Source organism: Melospiza melodia, chromosome 3 (assembly GCF_035770615.1).
Source record: "Melospiza melodia melodia isolate bMelMel2 chromosome 3, bMelMel2.pri, whole genome shotgun sequence".
NCBI classification, from domain to species: domain Eukaryota; kingdom Metazoa; phylum Chordata; class Aves; order Passeriformes; family Passerellidae; genus Melospiza; species Melospiza melodia.
This window is the reverse complement of record NC_086196.1, coordinates 6,006,408-6,027,641: the sequence shown is the minus strand read 5'-3', so window position 1 is coordinate 6,027,641 and position 21,234 is coordinate 6,006,408. Positions and strand designations below refer to the sequence as shown.

Below are 21,234 nucleotides of genomic sequence, written 5' to 3'. Positions count from 1 at the left end.
TTGTTGGTTTCACTGATTAACTCTTCATTTTGCCGAATTTGGGAACATGTTAATTCAAATAATGGGTCTGTGCTTTGCCCTGGCACTGATGGCCTTGCTGGGCTGGCAGAGCTATCTTGTAGAGAGGATGAGGGAATGCAACATTCTTTTTCTCCTTATGATTCATGAGAATTGTTTTATTATGCAGATTCCTGAGGTTCGTGTTGACCCTTATGTAAGCTGTTTAATACTACTAATTAACATATTCTGGCATTTGTTTGTGGAATGTGGTGTTGCCCTGGTGCAAAAGACAACTTTTGGGTGAGGCAGTACTCAAATGTGCCTTGAATGCTGCTTATCTTGCCCCATATCCAGGGACTTTATGCCTGAACAGGCAAGCAACACCTGATTGATGCAGCACCTTATAGAAGGATACCTTGACTATGCCAGTGAAAACCAGCAGCTTGTGTAGAAAAATATGAGAATGACAAAAAATTTATGTCATACCGAATTCCACCATAAATACTGAAATTAAGCATGTACCTTATTGTCTTTCCTGGATCTGCTTCAATAATCCAAGTGCAATGAAGATTGTTGTCATATGGTGCTGGGTAACCAGGGGACAAAATGCGCCCTGATGTGGCAGCATGAATTCGACCACCACACTCAGCTGCAAAGTGAGGAGGAAATTTCTAATGAGACTTTAGTAATCAGCACTTCCATTTTCCATCCATTACACATGTCTGTGTTTTCTAAAAACTTAACAGAATGACCTAGTACTTCTGAAGTAGTAGACATACATATAAACCAGGACATGTATATAAGTTAAAAATGAACACTGTGATCTCATGCCTACCTTGTTATAAAAAAATAAACCATAAAGCTGTGATTAGGTTACTTAACTGACCAGACAGGTTCAATATGCACTGAGACTACAAAAGCACAATTTTAGCATTAGCAAGAGGGAAAAATGTTTCAGAAATTGCCCATCTAACATGCTTAGCTTTTCTAACAATGAATGTTTGAATTCAAACTTTGCAGCATTGAATGTTATAATTAAAATAGCTTTCTATTTTGCTGTAATGTCAAAATTATTTTAGTGTAATGCTTTCAAGTTGCTTCTATGAAGCTTCAGGTTTAATTACACCAAAAAGCAGTAGGTATTGCCTAGCAATTTCCTTCAGTATTTAAAAATTTAAATGCCATATGCTAGCAGATCAAGAGAATAAATCAGGAAGCTACAACTTGATAGTATGTGGCATCTGGTTTAAAACACTTTTACTATCAAGGCTGTTTTTGTGGAGAGACCAATGGCAATGCTAAGCATCCATAATCAAATTATTCTTATGTTGCTTGTTTAGACCATCATTCTGTTGTCTGGCCAGTGTAAAAACACACCCTAATGAAAGAGAACTGTGTAGCAATCATTTCCACTAAACCAAAAAGGATCAGTGATTCTTCAGTTAAGTGATGTACCTGAATTTCTACTACATTTATAGCGTTGTCTTAGAGGTTATTAAAAAATCTACCATGGGAATTCATTCAAGCACAGCTGTACAGCAAGCATAGTAAGACAGAGATGATAGAAAAACCTTGGCACTTGGACCAAATAATCTATCAGTAATACTCCTAACAAATATTAATCTTTGTACGTGCCACCGAGCCACTGCTCACAACCAAGATGCCGTGAGGGGAAATTACCATAGAGGAAATAAAGTGACTGATTTCTCATTTATCCTGCTGGTTTGATCCCTCAAAACACTACATTCTATATACAGAACCACAACAGAAAGAAACTTAAGTGCAAAATTTCTTCACATGTAACCTTCTTCTATGACTTCAATTAATTGCCATTATACAAGAAAGTTTGGATTGCAATAATCACTGTGGTAGATAACTACAGACAAGAAATTACTGATACAGTACTGTGTTTACCAAAGAACTAAATTAAACTCAGTGAACCCAAAATTTGAACTCAAACTAATTAACATACTTGATTTAAAATTCTGAGAAGGCTCGCTTAGGAAAAAAATACATCATAAAATTTGGGATGATGCATCATGTATTTATTATATTTTTTAAAAATCCATTTTAGGAGTAGATAAAAAGTAAACTTTCATAAGTAATTATAAAAATAATTCAAAAATTTATATTCCAATATGTATAAATGAGCACACTGTATAATCAGCGCCTCAAAGAATATACTATATAAACACTTATACTATAACTAATGGCAGTGACTTCAATGTTTCTGAAAGTTTCTAGAGGAGGAATTAAAATAATTCACTGGCTTTCTTCATTAAGGTTTAGAACATAGAAAAAATGAAAATGAATGTTAAGACCAATATAACTGTTTATGGCTAAAAATTACTAAGTGTAGAATGTGTGGAATATGTCTATGCATATGCTTGATTTTTTTTGTGAATGAGACTGAAATGATAGTTAATACAAAGAAAAATATAAATGTGACCAAAGAGAACAGCAAATATCAAAATCTGATCTAGTCTACGCGAAAAAATAATGCATTTCCACAAACAAAGATTTTTAGAAAATGTTTCTAAAAAAGGAAGTGATGTTTGGAACTTCATGACAACCTCAGAAAAAGGAAGAAAAACAAATCATTCAAATCAAAGTAGAAAAAGATAAAAATGTGATAACAAAAGATAAAACTGATGGAAGACTCGATCTTATAAGTCTGATGGGGGAGGGAAGCAAGACTGAAATATTCTGCCAATATATAACTGAGTTTTCAGGGATCTTCATGTGATTTTCAAGATTTCGTGTGCACAGAACAGTAAAAACTCCCCATAATTTAATGAAGATTACAGACTGTAAGAGACTGTTTAGAAGAAAACACTTTTAAAGATTTTAAGACAGAACAGTGAACATTTGATTTCTTGTGGAACTAATTAATGGTCCAGAAGATATTTAAAGTAGAAATGAAAAGAGGTAGTTTATACAGAATTTATGCAATCCCCAAATTTTATTTTAAGAAGAGGAACAAGGACAGTAATTAAAAATATATGTAAAGAGATAAAAGCACATAGAAAGATACCTTTTGGTTGAACAGACCGAAAAGAAGACCATAATCTCTCTCAGAATACCAAAATAAAACTGATTATTCTATTGATTGCGGGACATAATTTCACTTAGAGATGAAATAAGATTCTCAAAATATTCTGGAATAAATTATTTCAAAAGATTGGAAATAAAATACAGGAACCAAATCTAGTAATGCAAGGTTCCCTAGCTTCCTCCAGGTCAGATTGGAATATACAGCTTTTTTTTTTTTTTTTAATCACTACTATTTCTATTGTTATATGTTAAAAATTTTAACATCCCACATATCAACTAGAAGACAAATCATCATACAAAGAAAAGGAAATAGGTAGGTGTTTGGATTTATTCACCTAATAGACCTGAAACCAACAAGTATTTTAGAGCTGATTCTAAGTCTTGGTAGTGAAGACAAGCTCAAAAAAATATTGCAGAAAATGACCTTAGAGAAATGACTCCATTTAAATTACATGGAGAAATAGACAAAGGTAGGACTAATTATGGGTCTTCTCTACAAAAGGGCAAACTTGGAGGAAAAGGAAGCTAACCAATTAAACTAAGGAGCATGAGGATTTGAATGCATAAAGAGCCTTGAAAAGTCTTTAAATCAAGACTGAGTAGTTGCTTTAACCTCTCATATATATAGAAGAAAACTTACAGATAAAGTTCTAGAATCAAGTGGGGAAAAAAACTCTACTAAGACTGCAGAAATGCTCTTCACTGACGTTCTTCTGGCACTTACCTTCTGCTTAAACTGAATTTTTGAAAGGAAGGAGCTTGCTCTTTTGTAGACTACACTTTTGTGAATGTGTTCAGCAGGAAAGAGGTCCTGGAATGGAGGATGCAGCCTCCAAAATGGGAGAAAGACAACAAGCAGAGATCCTGTAGGTGAGGTGGGTGCTGAAAGCAGTTGGTCACCTGCCAGCAGCAGGCAGCAGAGGCAAAAACTAAGTACCAGAGGACACACAGAAGGAAAGACTCATGGGAGCTCCATGTGAAAATTGAAGTCAGGAAGTCACTGGCAATTTCTGGACTGGAAAGCAAAACTAGAGCATGCAAACTGCCTAGTAAAGGTACAATGGATAACAGCTATACTGGTGTTCAGTTATTCTGCATGTTGGCTAGTAATTCTCTGTTTAACATTTTTGTTGGCTGTAATGAAACAAAGTTTTAGGCACTTGACGACGTGATATTTCCAGGGAAGGTCTACCTCAAGGCTTTGACAGATGGGGTATCTTAGCACAGTAACAAGGACTCCAGAGCACATGGATAAAAAAATACAGCAACGTGTGATGAAACTTAGGAAAAAAGCTCATAAGAAGGAGGTGCAGAAATAATATCTGATGAAAATAGATAAGGAATAAAAGCCCACAACCTTATTTGCTTGATGATGGGGCTTTCTTAGTTTATGAAGTGTTTAGACAATACCACCGCCTGTGATAGTATATCAGACTCAGGGCTTCATCAGAACAGTAGTCTTCCATCAAAGGCTGCTCCATAGAAAAATGTGTTTTCCAGTAGTCTCAAAACCATTAACAGCAAGCCACCTTTTTTAGAGACGTTAAACTTACATGTCCATATTAAATCTTTACTTGGAATTTAAAATATATTTGCACCATTATCATCTCATGAAGTATACAATGACAGAATATTTGGCTTTTTTCTTGAACCACCGGACCAATCATACCAGAACACTCTCACAATCCATATTACCTATGCAAGTAGGCAAAGGTTTGTCCCAAACTCTTCGATCTCCACTTAAGCAGGTCATAATACTACTGCCATGCATTGTATAGCCAGGATTACAGCTGTATAAAATGACAGTGTCTATAAAATGTCCTTCATCTCGTATCTTGTAACCATAATTTGGTATGCCAGGATCTTCACACTTTACTAGGTCAAAACCTGCAAACAGAAATGGGGAAAGAAAAAAAGACATGGAGATATAAATACCAAATAAAATATAATAACAATGAATCTGATTCTGATGGAAATTATATTCTCATGATTCAATGACATTAGATGTATTCACAGTGACCAAAGATAAATGGTATATAATTTGGGTAAATCAGAAACTGAAAGACTAGGAACTAATTATTAACTTGATATTTGATTATGACATTTGCTTATTGAAGAAAGCATCCTATCTATATTATTCTAAAATAGATTGGTGAGAATTTAATTCATTTATACCACTTCTATATTTCATTCCTTTTTATTCAGTGGGAAGGAAATATTAATCAATCCTGGTTTTGGCACCAAGTAGCAGCTTCACCTCCTCACCTAATCTCCGTAATGACATCAAGAGACCACAGTGGTAACTCAGGAAGCATGTGCAAGGGCTACTTCATCCATCCTCGTCTCAAGATAGCATGGCTTCAGTTTCATGTCTGCTGAAAGGAAGTATTCCCACACTCATTTTCAATTTGCATTCTCCTTTCTGGCCTATTAACATGCTAAGTGGGATAAATATCTCCCTCTGTGATCCATGGAATGAGCAGATCTGCTCTGAGCACCTACAACTCTTTCCACATTTTATGCATTACTGTCTTGATGGTCTTCATACAGCATTGCTAAAATGTGAAGTTGCATTCTATATCTCTTCTTTTGCCATCAGTTCCTGTTCCTGGAATAATATAAAGAGTGGTTCCAAATTCATCTTTTTTAACTCCAAATTCTTCTTCATAGCGGATTCTTCTTTATTGCTGCTATGTCCTCAGACCAAAGAAGTAATTCTGACTCCACAAATATTTTCCATTTTTCTGTCCTTATTTTACTGAACAGCTTGTATAAGTGGTTATGAATCAGGCTGTTGGTCTTCAGTTTTCTGGTTTCAGTGCATTCTCTACACGAGGTTCCTCAGGAAAGTTGTGGATACCCCTTCCCTGGAAGTATTAAAGGCCATGCTGGATGTGGCTTTGAACAACCAGTTCTAGTAGAAGGTGTCCTTGCCCATGTGTAAGTCCCCAAGAAATCTGATCTCTGAGAATTTCAAAACGGCTTACAGTTGTTCATGTACTCTGAGTTAGATGCATGGGACAAATACCAATATACTAATGAGGTCAAAAGAATGAAAAAAGCTTTTACTGGCACCTTTAGAAAATCAGAGAACTTTGGCAAAAGGTTTTGAGCAGCCTTCAATCAGCATGAAACAAACACTTCTCAAAGTATTCACTTGGCCCATTCAACTTAGCAAGCTCCAAACCTCATTGATTTTAAGTTTCTCAAAACATTACTCAAAATCCCAAGATGAGTTAATTTGGAGTGAAAAGGAAGAAAAAAAGGGGTAGAAAAGAACAAACATAGCCATCACTCCTGTTTCAGCTGATAGAAGTTCCAAGAGGAGGCAGAGTCGAATGTGCTTGCCTTGTGTTTTGCTTTAAGTACCTTTGGCTTTTCCTGGGCCTTTCCCAGATGAGGTTTGCAGTCATTTGGACACTTAGGAGCTGGGTTAGGGGCTCCAGAGGCAGCTGTGGAGCATTGCCTCCTGTGTGCCAGGGACTGGCAGCCACGGCAGGGCTGGGATACAGGCTGGGGAAAGGGCGGCTTGTAAGGGGCAGCTCATCACCTCACCAGAGCAAGACCCAGGCTGCCCCTTGCCACACACAAACCCACACACCCCCACACACCTCTGAATGCTTCAGGGCAGTAACCCTTCCAGGCTCTGACACTATGATAGGAGGGTTGGAACTGCATGATCTTTAAGGTCCCTTCAAACCCAAACCATTCTATGATTCTGTGAGGTCCTTCACTAAGTAGTAAATAACATATCTACAGACAACCTTTAATTATTTTACAAATACAGAAGCTAGAGTTGGTATCCTATTTTTCTTGTTGCCTTTCTCCTGGCAATGAGAACAATCCCAGCTGAAAAAACTGCAAGGAGTCTACAGAGCTTTTCTTCCTGTAGAGATGCTGAAGATATATATCAACTGACATCACTCAAAATACAAAATACCTTTGTTTTCTTTGTTCCTTAACTGGGCACAAAGGTTGGTATTTACCTGTTATAACCCAGGATTCTGAAAATTAGAAGGCTAAGTTTGAACTAGTCTAGGCCACTTCAATTGTCAGTAGAAAAATATAAATTTCTGAAAACCAATCTATCCCTTATGTCAACTGGTGTTCAGATCAGTCAGCTCAATGTCTGCCCTGCAGACATTGATTTTCTACCTTTATTTTTAACTGAGCCCATACTCTTTCTTTATATAGTAGGCCAGAACTGAATGCTGTTCTATCACATAGACACGGTGCTAATATCTAGAGAAACATCAGGCCTCAGGAACAATGACAACAGTCTGACCAAAGTCATGCACTCCTCAATTCAGTTATCCTTTAAAAGAGCATGGCTGTTTATAAGTCCTTTCTGGGAAATCAGCTATCTGTCTACCGTATTATGCCTGAGATTGTTTGGGAAAGTCCAAGAGAGAAGGCAGCAAGATAGAGGCAAGTTAGCCTTTACTCTAACATTTTGTCTAAATAATCACTTCCCCATATCATGACCTGCCAATGCTTAGTTTACTAGCAGAGCTGTAGTGCTCATGTCAGATGGAATTATCATAACCACACACAGTACAAAAGGATTATAGAGATTTATCATTATTCCCTTGCAAAAAGATTGTTTCCATGCAAATATTTGCATATCCCTGCAATTTCTTTTTGTGGAAAAAGAAAATAAGAAAAAAAGAACAAAAAAGAACAGTAATTATTTTAACTGGCTGTCAGCAATTATTACATAAACAGTCATATCTGAAGAGTTTTCTGTCTTTTAGAGTTAAAAGTATCTTATGAAATATGATTAATCTCGTACTAAGGAAGAAAAAAGTAGATTGGATGGACTGGACAATTCTAAAAAGATCTATTTCTCTTCACACACTATAAAGAACCATGACAGTTTGGTCATTCAGATGAGCTGAACTTCACAAGACATGCTATATTTCATTATTTTAATCTCCTTATTAAACATACAGAGACATTTATGTAAAAACCTGAAAATGTAAGTTGTTTGATAGATAGCATTATATTTTACTACTGATTTGACAGCATGAGTCAGTGTAACACTATTTCTCTGCCACTGCTCTTAGACACTTTCTCATTCTTTTTTAGGTGCAGCATTTGGTTATCAAATGCAGTGGGATGTGATTGACAGATGAAACCCCCCTGAATAAAGAATTTACTTGCTTCTCACGAAAAAAAACTTTCCATAACACTGATATATAGTTAGAGAGATTCAGCCTCCAATACCTTGCACCACATAAAGAAGACAAGGTTGTCCGGGAGAGGTAGTATCTTTTACAAGATCAACAGACACTTAAGGGTGAAATGAAATGGACTTTTGGATGAACCAGCCTTCCTAGTCTGCTACACAGCCATCTTCACTAAATAAAGTATCAAGAATGGGATAAAACTATTATTCTGACTTGCTATAATTTCATGTACTCCAGTTAGTATTCAGTTTTGCACAAGGCGTAAACATACATGAAAGATGTGAAGAATTAAAGAGATCATGTCACAAGCTTTAGAAATTTGAGAGAAGCCTACTATAGCCTGCCTTCCTGCACTTTGTCTATTATTGCTGGAAACAGGACTGAGGAGCAAAAAGATATTTTTTATTTTATTCTGCCCCATAAATAGTTAGTATCATCATTATAAGTCACTTATATCTTTAAGTATCCCTAAATATAAAGGATACTTTACCTTCTTTGCTTTGTAGATTCCTAAATGCACTGATTTTTTTTTTTTTTTTTTTTGCCTGTGAACATAGCTTTTCACCTGTCTGACCCAAGGTGAATTGCCTACTTCTTCAAGAGCCTCACACTCTACAGATACTCACTGCACTGCATTTTTGTATCTGTAAACAACAAAGTACCTCTGAAAATTATGAATAGGAAAATACAACTTTGTTAAAAACACTCTAATACACAGTGGCACATGCAGGAACTTCTCAGCCTGTAAAGAACATTTAAGTGTCTTCCAGAAATACATTTTTTTTTTTTATTTTATTTGATCCTTTTAAGCTCTTATTTTTGACATTTTTAAGACTGTATGGGCAACAAGAGAGTCAAGATTTTTCTGCCAGTTCATTATAAACCAAAATCAAATAATTATTTGGTGTAAAGTGTCAGATAAGATGATTCTAGAGAATATAACAAGTTACTGTGTTAAGTGCTAGAATTTAATTTCCTATTTCACAAAATATAAATTTAAAAACAACACACAAATAAAAATATCTAACTGAAAGAAAAAATATAAAACCTAATTTTAAATGTCCTTGAGATATTAAACCCTTCAGTATTTGTTGATTTTTCAAGATTATTCAGACATTTCTATCAAAAAGACCACCTTGATTTCAATTTGTAAGTATTGGTAATTCATGAAGAATTCAGCAGTACTCTTAATTTTAAGTTTATTTGCACAATATCATCCCTTTTTATTTTTGTATTTCAAACCTTTTGTATTTCAAGAATAATCCCTAAAAAAACCTCCAAAAAATGAATTGCTGGCATTTATGCCAAATTTTTAATATTGCACTTTGAATACTCTAGAAAAAAACTATAAGTGTAGTACATAATGTGTGGCCCCACGTTCACTACATTTCCCCACCAGCAAGACAACAATTGTCTATCAGTAGACACATTGAAAACTGGGCTATTTCACATGCATGTAGGTGCTGTTCATCATGTGCAAACACAGCAGTATCTTGCCCCATGCTCTTTTTCCCCAGTTTCTTCCCCTTCCTCTCACACACAAAACCCAGAACGTTTAATTCCCTTTTTCCCTGATACTCTTGTAAATCTGGAGTAATTTATCATAAAGGATCACATTTTTTTTTGTAGAAATGTTGCAACAGAACTTCAGTGTTAAAGTAGATGCTATGAACTTTTACAACAGGGGAATATGGCCATGAGTTCCACACAATCCCAGTACTTGAGTTTACCTGACATTGCAGCAAGCCAGCATCAGAGAAATTCTGCCAAGTTCCTTACTGCTGAGAAAGACTATTGTATTGGCAAATTGCTGCCAATTATCTCATTCTCGAGTTTCATTATAGGATTTTCAGAACAATGAATGCATAAAAGCATGTTAAATTAAAACCAAACCAGCTAGAATACATCTTGATGATTGGCTGCAACTTCCTGGCACTATTCAATGGGATTTACTCTGTCACATGTGATGTAAATAATCAGCAATATAGAAATACCAGTTGTCGGGGTAAAAGTCATTGACATATTTGTAAATATATGTAGACTATTAATTTCAACTTTTTTCAACTCAGTTTAATTATGATGGGCCCTGTGGTATTAGCTACATTAGCAATAAGGACAGTATAATAAAAGTAAATCTGGGCAGCAAAGCAATGAAGCTGCAGATTTGATGTCCATACTATGTGCACTCATGTTTTTCCTCGGAGGAGCTTTTCTGTCCATTAGTGGGTGGAATGTGCTATGCGTATCCATGAAGCAGAACTCTCAGTTCAGCTTCAAGTTTGTACCCTCTGAAGCCTGTAGTCAATATAAAGAAGAGAGTGCTCATTTTGTGTCTCCAAGGGAAATTTTCAGGGATTCTGTACTGCAGAGTGTGCTTACAAAAGAAGCTGACAATCTCCTGAGTTAGTTCCCTTCACTCACATTGAAAGGAAGAATACCATTTACTTACTATATACACATGTGCATTTACACTGCATGTAAACTTACAGTGGCTATATGAAAAAAAAGTAATCTAAACCAAGTGATTTCCTACTAGAAGAAGTACAAAGGCATTTTGAAACACTCTCCTAAAGCCAGACACATGAAAAAGTACGCACCTAAAAGGTGCATTAGCAATATTTAGGTACTTGATCCCTAATTTCTGACTCCAACCTTGAGTTCAACACTAAGATGTGTCTGTGAATGGACAAAATAAACAAAGACGCTGAATTGTGAGCTATGGTACTCATCCAATTTTTACTTCCTACAGAAAGGTATGTTGATGCATGTTACATTAGGGCTGATTTAGTAGAACATATGGGCACAGTGTTATTAGTGATCAGAATACAAGCCAAGAAATTAGGTTGTGGGACTTTATTTCTTTCTCTTTTTTTCCTTTCTTAGTAAACCTTGTTCACATTTTGCAAAAAATATACTATGTCAATTAAAACTGCACTTACAGAGATATAAGATAACAGTTTTACAAAAGAGGAAATACTTGAACTGACAATAAAGTAAATGTAATATCATAGCCCTCGATATTGTGGTGCCATGGTACAAATTTGTTCAACTATTTTTGACATTTTAGCTTTATTTACAGCTATGTTGAATTCATTATTGCTTGCTGACTTTGTGCCAAATCATTTATAAAACTGCCATAAAAGCACAAAACGTGTACAAGTTTTCTTCTGTATGCACTCATTAATTTTAAAGGAACTCAATCACGTGTTTGTGCCAGATTCAAATCAGATTTGGACAGATGCCCAGATACTGGGCATCCTGATGCTGCATCAATTCACTTTTGAGACTATAGAACCTTGGCTTCAGATATGATCCCAGAACATTGCAACTGCCAAATAAATATTTCTTCTTGCAAATTTGAAAGCATGAACCTGTGCTGTAACTTCTGTTACCCTGAACTCTGCTGCTTGGTAGTAAGAACTGTACATAGAAAGCCTCCAGAAAAAACTGTAAAGAAATTTTAGAAGACATGCCAGCTGGGTTATTTTCAAGACTTCAGATGTTTAACCTAAAGATGAACTAGTCCTTAAAACATAAAAACTATAGCATGTAGGTGTAGATCAACAGTATGAATACTCTTGACTTGGATGAATAAATATATACTCATATATTTCCTGATAATATTACTGTTTGCTAAAGATGAGGAAATACTATTGCAACAAAAATATGCTAAGAAAATTTCACTAGACAAGCCATGAGGAGTAAATTATTTTGAATGGAAAAAGAAGTTTGTAGCTTATATAATAAACACCAAAGGGATCCTAAATACCCTTTAATAATCTCTAATAATTATATCACTTACTAAAATGTAAGTATAGAGTGGGTGGGCTCTGCCCATGCCCATTGTGAAAAGGCACTCTTTTTTTTTTTCTGCTTGCCATGGAAGAAAGAACAGACAAGTAATGTATAAGCTATATTCTGCTTCTTAAAGTGATGCAATAAAAGATTTCAGGATAACTTCAAAAGAATGATAAGTGCTTATAAAAATCCTATTTCAGTACACACAAGGAAATATTAACATGCTTTATTCTAAAAAAAAAGGTACTATGAAAACATTGGAAACCAGTGATTCTTCCACAGTTGCCTAAATCTGAAGTCATTTAAGCTCATAAATGAAGTCTATATGTTTAACACAGAATCTTTTTGAACTATTAAAGAGCAATTAAAAGTATGAAATGGTACTTGAGTTAATGTTCAGAGTATATAATGGATTTCTAAATGCACGTAAAGTCAACAAATACTCATTCTGCAGTTGTTGCATCCTAAACATCAATAACATAACCTATTTAATTAAATCTATGCAATTCAAAATAAGAGTTCTTGGCATTTTCTTTCTATCTTGGAACCAATTATGTGCAACTGTGCCTTGAAACCTACAGCTGCAGGAAAAACACATGTACTGGAAAAATGGCCAATTACAAAATCTTTATCTAATTAGAATGATAGAAAAATCTATAGAAAGAAGTGTGTTTGGATAGTGTGGCTAATAGTGAGATATCAGAAACTACTGCTTTGTATCCTTTGGAAACAGAAATACACTTTTAATTTCTCTAAAGATTTGCAATCAATCAGCAATTAATTTTGAATATTTGGATGAAACAGTCATTCAATGGATAATAATTTCTCATAGGAATTTCAGCAATACATGAGCAACGTGTAAAAAAAATGTAAACCTGCAAAATACATAAAATAGAGATTTTTAGGACATGTTGTCAATAACAGGTCTTTTGGATATAAAATTAAAATAATTTTTTTCTGTAACTTTCTCCTGCTATAAATATGTTACAAAAAGTTCTAAGGCCTTTCAGCCTTTCCCCACCCGTTTCAAACCAGGTTCTTTTTGTTAATTTATGCATTCAACCATTTTATTCTCACTTTCTCAGCTACAGTGTCCACTTATATGAATAAAAAATTGCAAATTTAAGAAGCAAGTGAAATATGGGTAGCCAGGTAGCAGAAGACAGGGTTTTTTTTTTATTTTATTGAGAGACAAAACATGAATAACAATACTTAGGAGAGATGGGTATGCAAATATATGTGCCTGCAGCAAGATGATTGATGTGCATATATAGAAAGCATACAAATAAACTTTGCAATCAGCAAGCAGGAGAATAATTAATCACAATTTATACTCCATATAACAAGCAGGGATTAAAGGTGAAGTTCCCTTCAAGTATCTATGGAAAGATGTTCAGGATTTCCATGCCTAAATCTTCTTTTATAATCAGTGGGGACATGACTGATACAGTCACTACTTAAAAATATTCTGTAGGTGGCTTATTAGAAGAGACTGGTTTTATCCTTTTTCTGGGAGAGAGCAAAGAAAAGCAGAAGAAATGAGTTGGTTTTTTTCCCCTGTGTTATACAGTGCAAGATACTTTGACTTAACACATACCAAATACTTAAGTGTTTGCAAATTCCTTCATTTCCTCACAGTCTTTTCTAAAATCCCTAGAAGAATGAAGTCACCATGAATGTAAAAAATGGATTAAAAATGGAAAAAGCATTGTACAAGCTTACAAAAAGCAGTGTGGCACAAACAGGACCAAAAGTTAAAAGAACTCCTTCATTTCCAATTGTGTTTATTCCTTCACACACTGACAAGTGAACCACCTGCAAATATCACCTTTTATTCTGTCTAGTGGTATTGTGCCCAGAACTGAAAATTGACTTCTCAATACACTGAAGAACTGAGTAACAAGGAACACATAAATCTTGTCTACCTTTCATCATCCTGTTGCAAGAAGCTCTTTCCATCTAGAAACTTTATGGAAGCAGAAGGGTTAGAAATAAATAGGTTTATAGCATTCATTTTTAACTATGTTTGTTGCAAAGAGTCTTCTCTTTTCTCTTTACATGTATCCTTAATTCTGCCCATATATCATGTATACATAGTTTTGGCAGGGTGATTTTAATATGCATAAGATTTTGAAGGAATAATCTCAATTTTATTATGAAATAACTTTCCTAATGTTTTAAATAATTAGAAACATAAAAAAACAGTTTAGCTGAAAAAAATCTGAAAAAAAATCTGTTTTCTATTTATTGTTAACCTTCAGTTACAAAATATGACTAGGTTTGATGTCACCAATATTAATTTGTTGAAATATAAACATTTCCTTAATATAATAAAGGGAATGGAGAAAAACTCACATTCATCATTTAAACTGTTAAAATCTTTACAAAGTAATTCTAGATTTTGCTTGAAAATTCATTTTATTTAAAGGGAAAAAAGTCAGTCAGAAGAAAGTTAAGATCAAACTTCAATCTCAGAGGCTCCCACAAGTTATTTGAAATGTCCAACATTATATACTATATTATATATTATATATTATATATTATTATATTATATATATTATCATATACTATACTTTATGAATATCTAGTATATGCTATATAAGATTGTAATTTTGCATAAGAGTATTAGAAATATGGAACAGAATAATAAATTCATGTTTGTGTAGCTTAAATTTTGTAATTGGACTATTATAGGTAATACTTCCATAAATTAATAGCAAATTAATCAATTTGCTGTTAATTTAATCAACAATAAAGCACTCAAACAGATCTTACATTTGAACTGCAGCAAGAAGGAGTTTGAAAGAAGGATTACTGCATCATCCTAGGTTTCTAGGTGCTGGTCATTTACCTGACTTAAGAAACTGCTTATCAGCCTCCCTTTCCCAACAGATAGGGGTGAGACAATAATTCCAAATGAGAAATGATCATTTTTCATTCAACATGAGGCCAACATAGGCAAGAAGGCCAGGTTAAAGAACAATTGGATATTGGCAGTTCTGGTCAAATTTTTTAAGTTTTCAGGCAGCAATTCTTGCTCATGGGAAAATTCTAGTAATTATAGCAGTGGGAATAAATTAACAGTAACTCTAGTGTCTACTCATCTAAAACTTGGAAAAGAGGAAATGATTCACTACAAATAAACAGGAGTCTTTTTGTGAAAAACAGAGGAAATGAGCAAACTTCTGGAACATATCCCAGCTAAAACTCATTAAATCCAGCTGCACATACATATAATGACAACGTCTATAATGGCTTCATAGAAATAGATTCTTTTTAAAATATGACCCCAAAAAAATTTAGGTTGAAGTGGCAAAGAAGGTAAAGAAGTTCTGTTGTTCAAACCACTGCATTGACAAATTCATATGTTCTGTTCCCACTAAGGTCTCTGTAATAATGCTACAAAAACGATTACTTCTTTGATACTAAAGCAATATAATCTTTAAGCAATCATTCCTGAGATTATGAATTTAGCTGGAGTCTGCTTGCAAATTTCAGTCACATTTTTAAGCTATGATGAATACATCAGCAGTAGAGAAAAAAAAAAAGAAGCCTACCTGCACTGGCATCTCTGAAACATCTTACTTTCACACTCTAAAGACAGAATGTTAATATAAATGTAAAACACCATATGCATATGGACACCTCCAGTGATCTCTGCTAGCCACTCTCTCTCACCTGCAAAGCTTAACTGCATTTTAAAGTCTAGAGCAAGAGATTTTAAAAAGCAGCCCATTTCTTGATAATAGATGTGAATTACAAAACTGGGAAAACCCAGTGGTTTTAAGAATATAAGAATCTCTGAATCATACACACAAAATTCAGGAGACTTTCAACTGGTAATTTTCAGAACCAAATCACAATAACCTTTAACAAATTACTTTTTCCACACGTTTGATACCACCTACATATCAAACCTTTTTTTTTCCTAATTGAAAATGAGAAATAGTTAACATCTTCCTTCTTTCTAACCCTATGCCCAGAGGGGTAATTCAGTGACTTAGAGATAATAATTTATGTAAATTTGGAAATTAAATATTTTTATTTTTAATCTTCAGGGCACTTTAAACAAATATTCATTTAGTTGATATATATTTGCAATGCATATATTTTAATTCAAACAAAATCATAGGTTTTACTCCAAGTATTTTTGAAGAACACAATTTAATAATCATGGACTATTCAGCCTGTACTCCTAACACAGCATGCTACCACTGTTCTATTTCTTGTGTTTCTTCCTCTTCTCAGTTTTATTTTTGCTCCCTCCTTTTTACCAATGCAGTTTGAGTTCTCCACTCCATGTACTTGCTCTATTTCTCGGCCAGCCCCTCTGGCAATCTTCCTCTCCTATGTTTGTATCCCAGCCTTTTAGTCCCAAAAATCACCTTTCCCCTTACCCTGTGGTGCATTTCTTGCCTTCTATACTCCTCCTTAGGACTCCCTAGTCTGATATTGCAGACTCATTTATTCCAAGCTCCTGACATATCTATCTATTCCCTTCTCTATCTCCTTTTTCTCCTCCTCTCTAGGTTTGGCTTTTACATCTCTGGAATTGTAACCAAACAGCTTCATCCTCACTTTCTCAGGCTACCCACAAGACACAGGATATTGGTAGGTTTACCCCTGCTGGCAGGTAAGCTCTCACAACTCCCCATAGTGGGATCTGAATAGAATTAGGTAGAAGAAAGCAAGAAAATGAATCAGTCAAGATAAAGAAAGTTTGATAAGTGAAAACAAAACAAAGCAAAAAGCCCAAATACCCCAAACCCAAACAAGTGATGCGAACCCAATCACATATCAACAGCAGACTGATACCTAGTCACACCCTTAGCAACAGCTACTTCAGAATCACTTCCCCAGATTTTAATTGCTAAGAATGGCATGGCATGGCATAACATGTGTGTCACCATGCTATTCAGGTCATCTGTGTTGCCTCCCACCTTCTTGCCCACGCTGAGCCTACCTGCTGGCATGTCAGAGCAAGTAACCCTAAAGGAGGCCCTAACACTGTGAAGCACTGCTCATCATTTGCTGAAGAATCATAGAATCCTGGAATTACCAAAGTTGGAAAAGATCTCCAAATCATAAGTCCAACCTCAGACCAAACATCACCATCTCAACTAAACATATAATTAATGCCAAGTCCAGCTGTTTCTTGAACACTTCAAGGGACAATAACTACATCATCTCCCTGCATAGCCCCTTCCAGTTCTTGACAACTTTTTCAGTGAAGAAATTCTTTCTGAAAGAAGAATTAACTTGATGTTTTCTTAACTGAAGAAAATTAACTCCATCCCATTCAAACCCAAAACAGATGGACAAACTGACCACCTCCATCCTAATCCAGGCCTGTTGAGAAAAATTATTTTGGAGTGCTCATTCATAGGGTAGCATTTGCTCACAGAAGTCTATATGCCTAAAGATCTGTACCCGAAAAATCTGGTAAGATTTTCCTGAGATGGGAAAAATGCAAAACATCACCATGCCAGCATTTCCATCTACAAAGCATGGGTTAACATAATTTTTCAAACAGAAGGTTAATGCAGTGCTTATATTCACCTAATAAATGGTTTTCATTGTTTCTGTCTTAGAGATAAAAAAATATTTGGCACCTACTCTGTTTACCAGAGTAGCAGCTTCATACACATCTTTAAATTAAAAGTGAAAACCAATCTCAATTATAAAAAACTGTTATAAGACCAATTATTTTTTGGTCATACAAAGTTTTGAGGGTATGGGACAATGGAGAGACTATGTAAATGTTGAGTATTTTGGAAGCAGAAGGCAATTTAATTTTCTAGGGGAGGAAAGAAGGAAGAGACTCTGATGTCATCATGTTATTAATCAGGACATCATAATTCTTGAACTCAAGGGAAATTATTATTTCTAATTTTTTTTTCCTTCATTAATTTTTGTTTTTAAGGCCTGCAAGTTTGAGTTTCTTTCAAAAGAATTTTTTCTATACATACAGTATTCATTTGCAGTCACATAATGGTACTGCTCTAAATAGGACCTGTGACTACCTCATACATGTATTGGTTAAGATGTACTAATTTGACAGTATTTGTTTTTGGTGTCTTACATTTTTACTGCAGTGTGTAAAGGTTCTAATTGGAACAGATCTTATATACAAATTAGTTATGGAAAGGAAAATGGAAGAGCTTTTTTTCATTACTGGATTGTTCTGCTAAACTGGCATTATACACCCTGAGGCATGGCCACTATATTTCTGAATTTGAGACTGATAGTGTGCTAGAATAATTGTCTGAGTCTGCAGTTTCAGAACATTGTTTTCACTGACATTCTAACCTTTTCAATTACTGTAGAATAAGAAATGAGCTAAATGAAAGTTCATTATTCTTTTAAATTAATTATTATAAATTCTTTAAACAATTTATAAAAATTTAGACCAACTAAGATTCACCTCCCATGCACTACCTTTCCTTATCCCTTGAAAGCAGTAAGGTTAAAGAATGATTATAACATAGCACTTAAACTGAAAATTAGAACTAAATCTTTAGCAGCAACGTAATACCATGAATGCTAAACCAGTGCAGCATGTCCAAAAATAGCATTTAAAATTTCTTTCCTTAAACTGAAAAGTATCTTCAGACCAATGAAGAGAATATTTTAAAACTACTATCTATGCTATATATAAAGAATCATAAATGCAAATGAAAATATTAAACCTCATTAAAAAGAAAAAAATTCTATCCATGCATGATCCTAAATCTGTGCTAAGTTCTGTGGACTGGAACATAGCTCAGGGGCATGAACTCTTCTGAAAGAAATTATAGCCATGGAGAATTCTGCTTTCAGAATGGTCATCATGGTCATCAGGGATTCACAATTTGAGGATGCTGCCATTAAATTATGATTTGGACCTACACAACATTCATTTTCAAAAATACAAATTGTTTGTAGGATTTTTTCCAGCCCTCATTTCCATTTTAGCACAGAAGTGAAGGAGAATGTCTAATTTCACATCACAATGAAGTGAAGGATAAAAATAAAAATCAATTACTGAGGAGCTAACATGGAATCTCATTTTTAATCTATAGCAGCAAATCACGGACAGATCAGAAATCTAAAATCTAGCTAAAGAGTATGGAACAAATTCCTAAATAATTTTCAGACTTTAAAAAGTCTATAACTAGTTCTTCATGTTTCTGAAACATAGAGGAGTCTGTTGAAAGGCAGAATATAGTACTGAGTGGGCCAGTGCAGCCAGGCATGTTCCTACAGATAGCTGTCTGTCAGTATTTCTGGATGGACCCTTTTAGACTGACTTATTAGAATATATTTAAAGGTTTAATCTGTGGATAAGTGAAGCTTTTGCTTCTATTATTTACTGCACAGGACTGGGAAACCATGAAATTGCCATAGATAGCTAGATAAGCTTCTCCTAAAAAAGAAGATGTCTATATAAGGTCCAACAGCAACTTCATGCTATTTCAGACAGACAACTGCCAGTACAAAGCACGTGGAAAAATCCCTCAGGGCTCAGAAGAGTGCAAGGAGCAATTCTATAGTGGTAAAGGTCCTTACACATCATGAATATAGACACCCATCATCAGGCACCATGAGAAAAAATTAGTTTTGAGATTTCTAGATGGTACTGTGAAGGGAAAGAGTGTTTCTTCTCAAATGTTTGGGAACTTCACTGAGAAAATTGTGCCCGGCCACTGCAGTGCTGAGTGATTTGTGATCTGTACAAGACCAAACAGATCACTCAGTAGCAGCAGCAGGCACTATTCAGAGGGTCACAAAACGTTTGTATATGACATGCATGATAAAATGTAAAGGTATTATTTTTTGTTTTTCCAAGAGCTAAGAAAAGTGACACTATGTTAGAGGAAGGAGGATTAAACAGGAGCAAGGAAGCACTCGTGAGACAAGTCAGAGTAAGTTCAGTAGATGAGTGAAATCACTATTAAATTTCCTCTTGTGCCACGACTGTGATATGGGAGTGGTTAGGCATGGCAGGGAGACTGCCTGTTTGTTATTCAGAAGCTGTACTGAACTGCTCCTTATTTAAAGTTTCAGGCTGTTACTTTTACCAGACAGCTGTGTTTTGCTTTTTCTGCCTGTCACGGTGTGGCATCAATAAGATTTGGGTTTGATACGAATGTCAATTTAACATTAAATGCCATTGACACAAGAGCACAAAGCACTGGCATCGTTATATCAGAATGGGGAAATATTTTAACTGAGCTGTGAACAGCAATAGCTGTGGGAATCCCTGTATCTAATCTTCTCTACCCAACAAAAATTAGAGGTGTCTCAGGAAGAATAGATTTAATCACATGAGGGAAACAGGTCCCCTGAATAAGAAAACTGCAATTATGAAAGAAAAACAGACATTTTCTAGAAATCAGAAAAAAAAAAAAAAAAAAGCTGTCACACGTGTCAATAAGCATACGCTTAAATTTTTACATGCAGATCGCTACTGGTGTCCTCTACTAGCAGGGAATTAAAGTCATCAAACTTATGTTGCCATTTCCTCAGCACAGAGATATAAATGTCCACAGTCATTCCCTCTGACAGCACTCTAGAGATACTGGAAGGGGACACTTTACCTTATTCCTCCTAACACACTATAAGGAATTGGCTTTTTAAACTTGTTTTACACAAAGTTGACAAGCTGCCTTCTTTGTTCCTCACTTTTCTTCTCTGGCAGACTCATGTTCAGCTATTGCTCAAATTACTATTTCATTGACTCTTACTTCACCAATTTCAGGCTAAAATATTCTCCATTTTTCTGAAGTTCTTTCCTTAAATTAAATCACTTTAATTTTAGTTTTTACTCAAAATATTTCATAGTTTCTCCAAACAGTTAACTTGAGAAAGAGTACAGATGTTTTCATGGTCTTTTCTAGTTAAAAAATACCTCTGCCTGTCAGGACAAATCTATTTACTTGAAAGCATCTTGTAGTTATAGATCAAAGAATAAGATAACTATCATTTCCAGCTTCCAATCAGTATTACCTGAATTGATTTCCTCTATAGAAGATTTCATGAGAAATTTCATGAGAAATTTCATTTAGAACTTAAATATTTTATAGATTTCCTCTTAATATCTGCTTATATTCTGATTTTACAGTTTATAAAAACACCTTGGATTCTGAGTTTATGAAATTTGGTTTTACTATGTTGTTAATGAGATTCTGAAAACAGAGATACAAGTTTCTTT

At 34.8% G+C, this 21,234-nt stretch overlaps 1 protein-coding gene across 2 annotated transcripts in view; it reads right to left on the bottom strand.

Moving 5' to 3' along the window:
- The window catches only part of CSMD1 (CUB and Sushi multiple domains 1), a 1,060,835-nt gene that overhangs the window by 176,005 nt on the left and 863,596 nt on the right, over positions 1–21,234 (bottom strand). For both annotated transcript variants that reach the window (XM_063150718.1, XM_063150717.1), the window contains exons 24-25: positions 4,750–4,941; positions 523–649 (exon numbers count right to left, since the gene is read on the bottom strand). In XM_063150718.1, the coding sequence (XP_063006788.1) occupies positions 523–649; positions 4,750–4,941 (319 nt within the window). The remainder of the gene's footprint in view (positions 1–522; positions 650–4,749; positions 4,942–21,234) is intronic.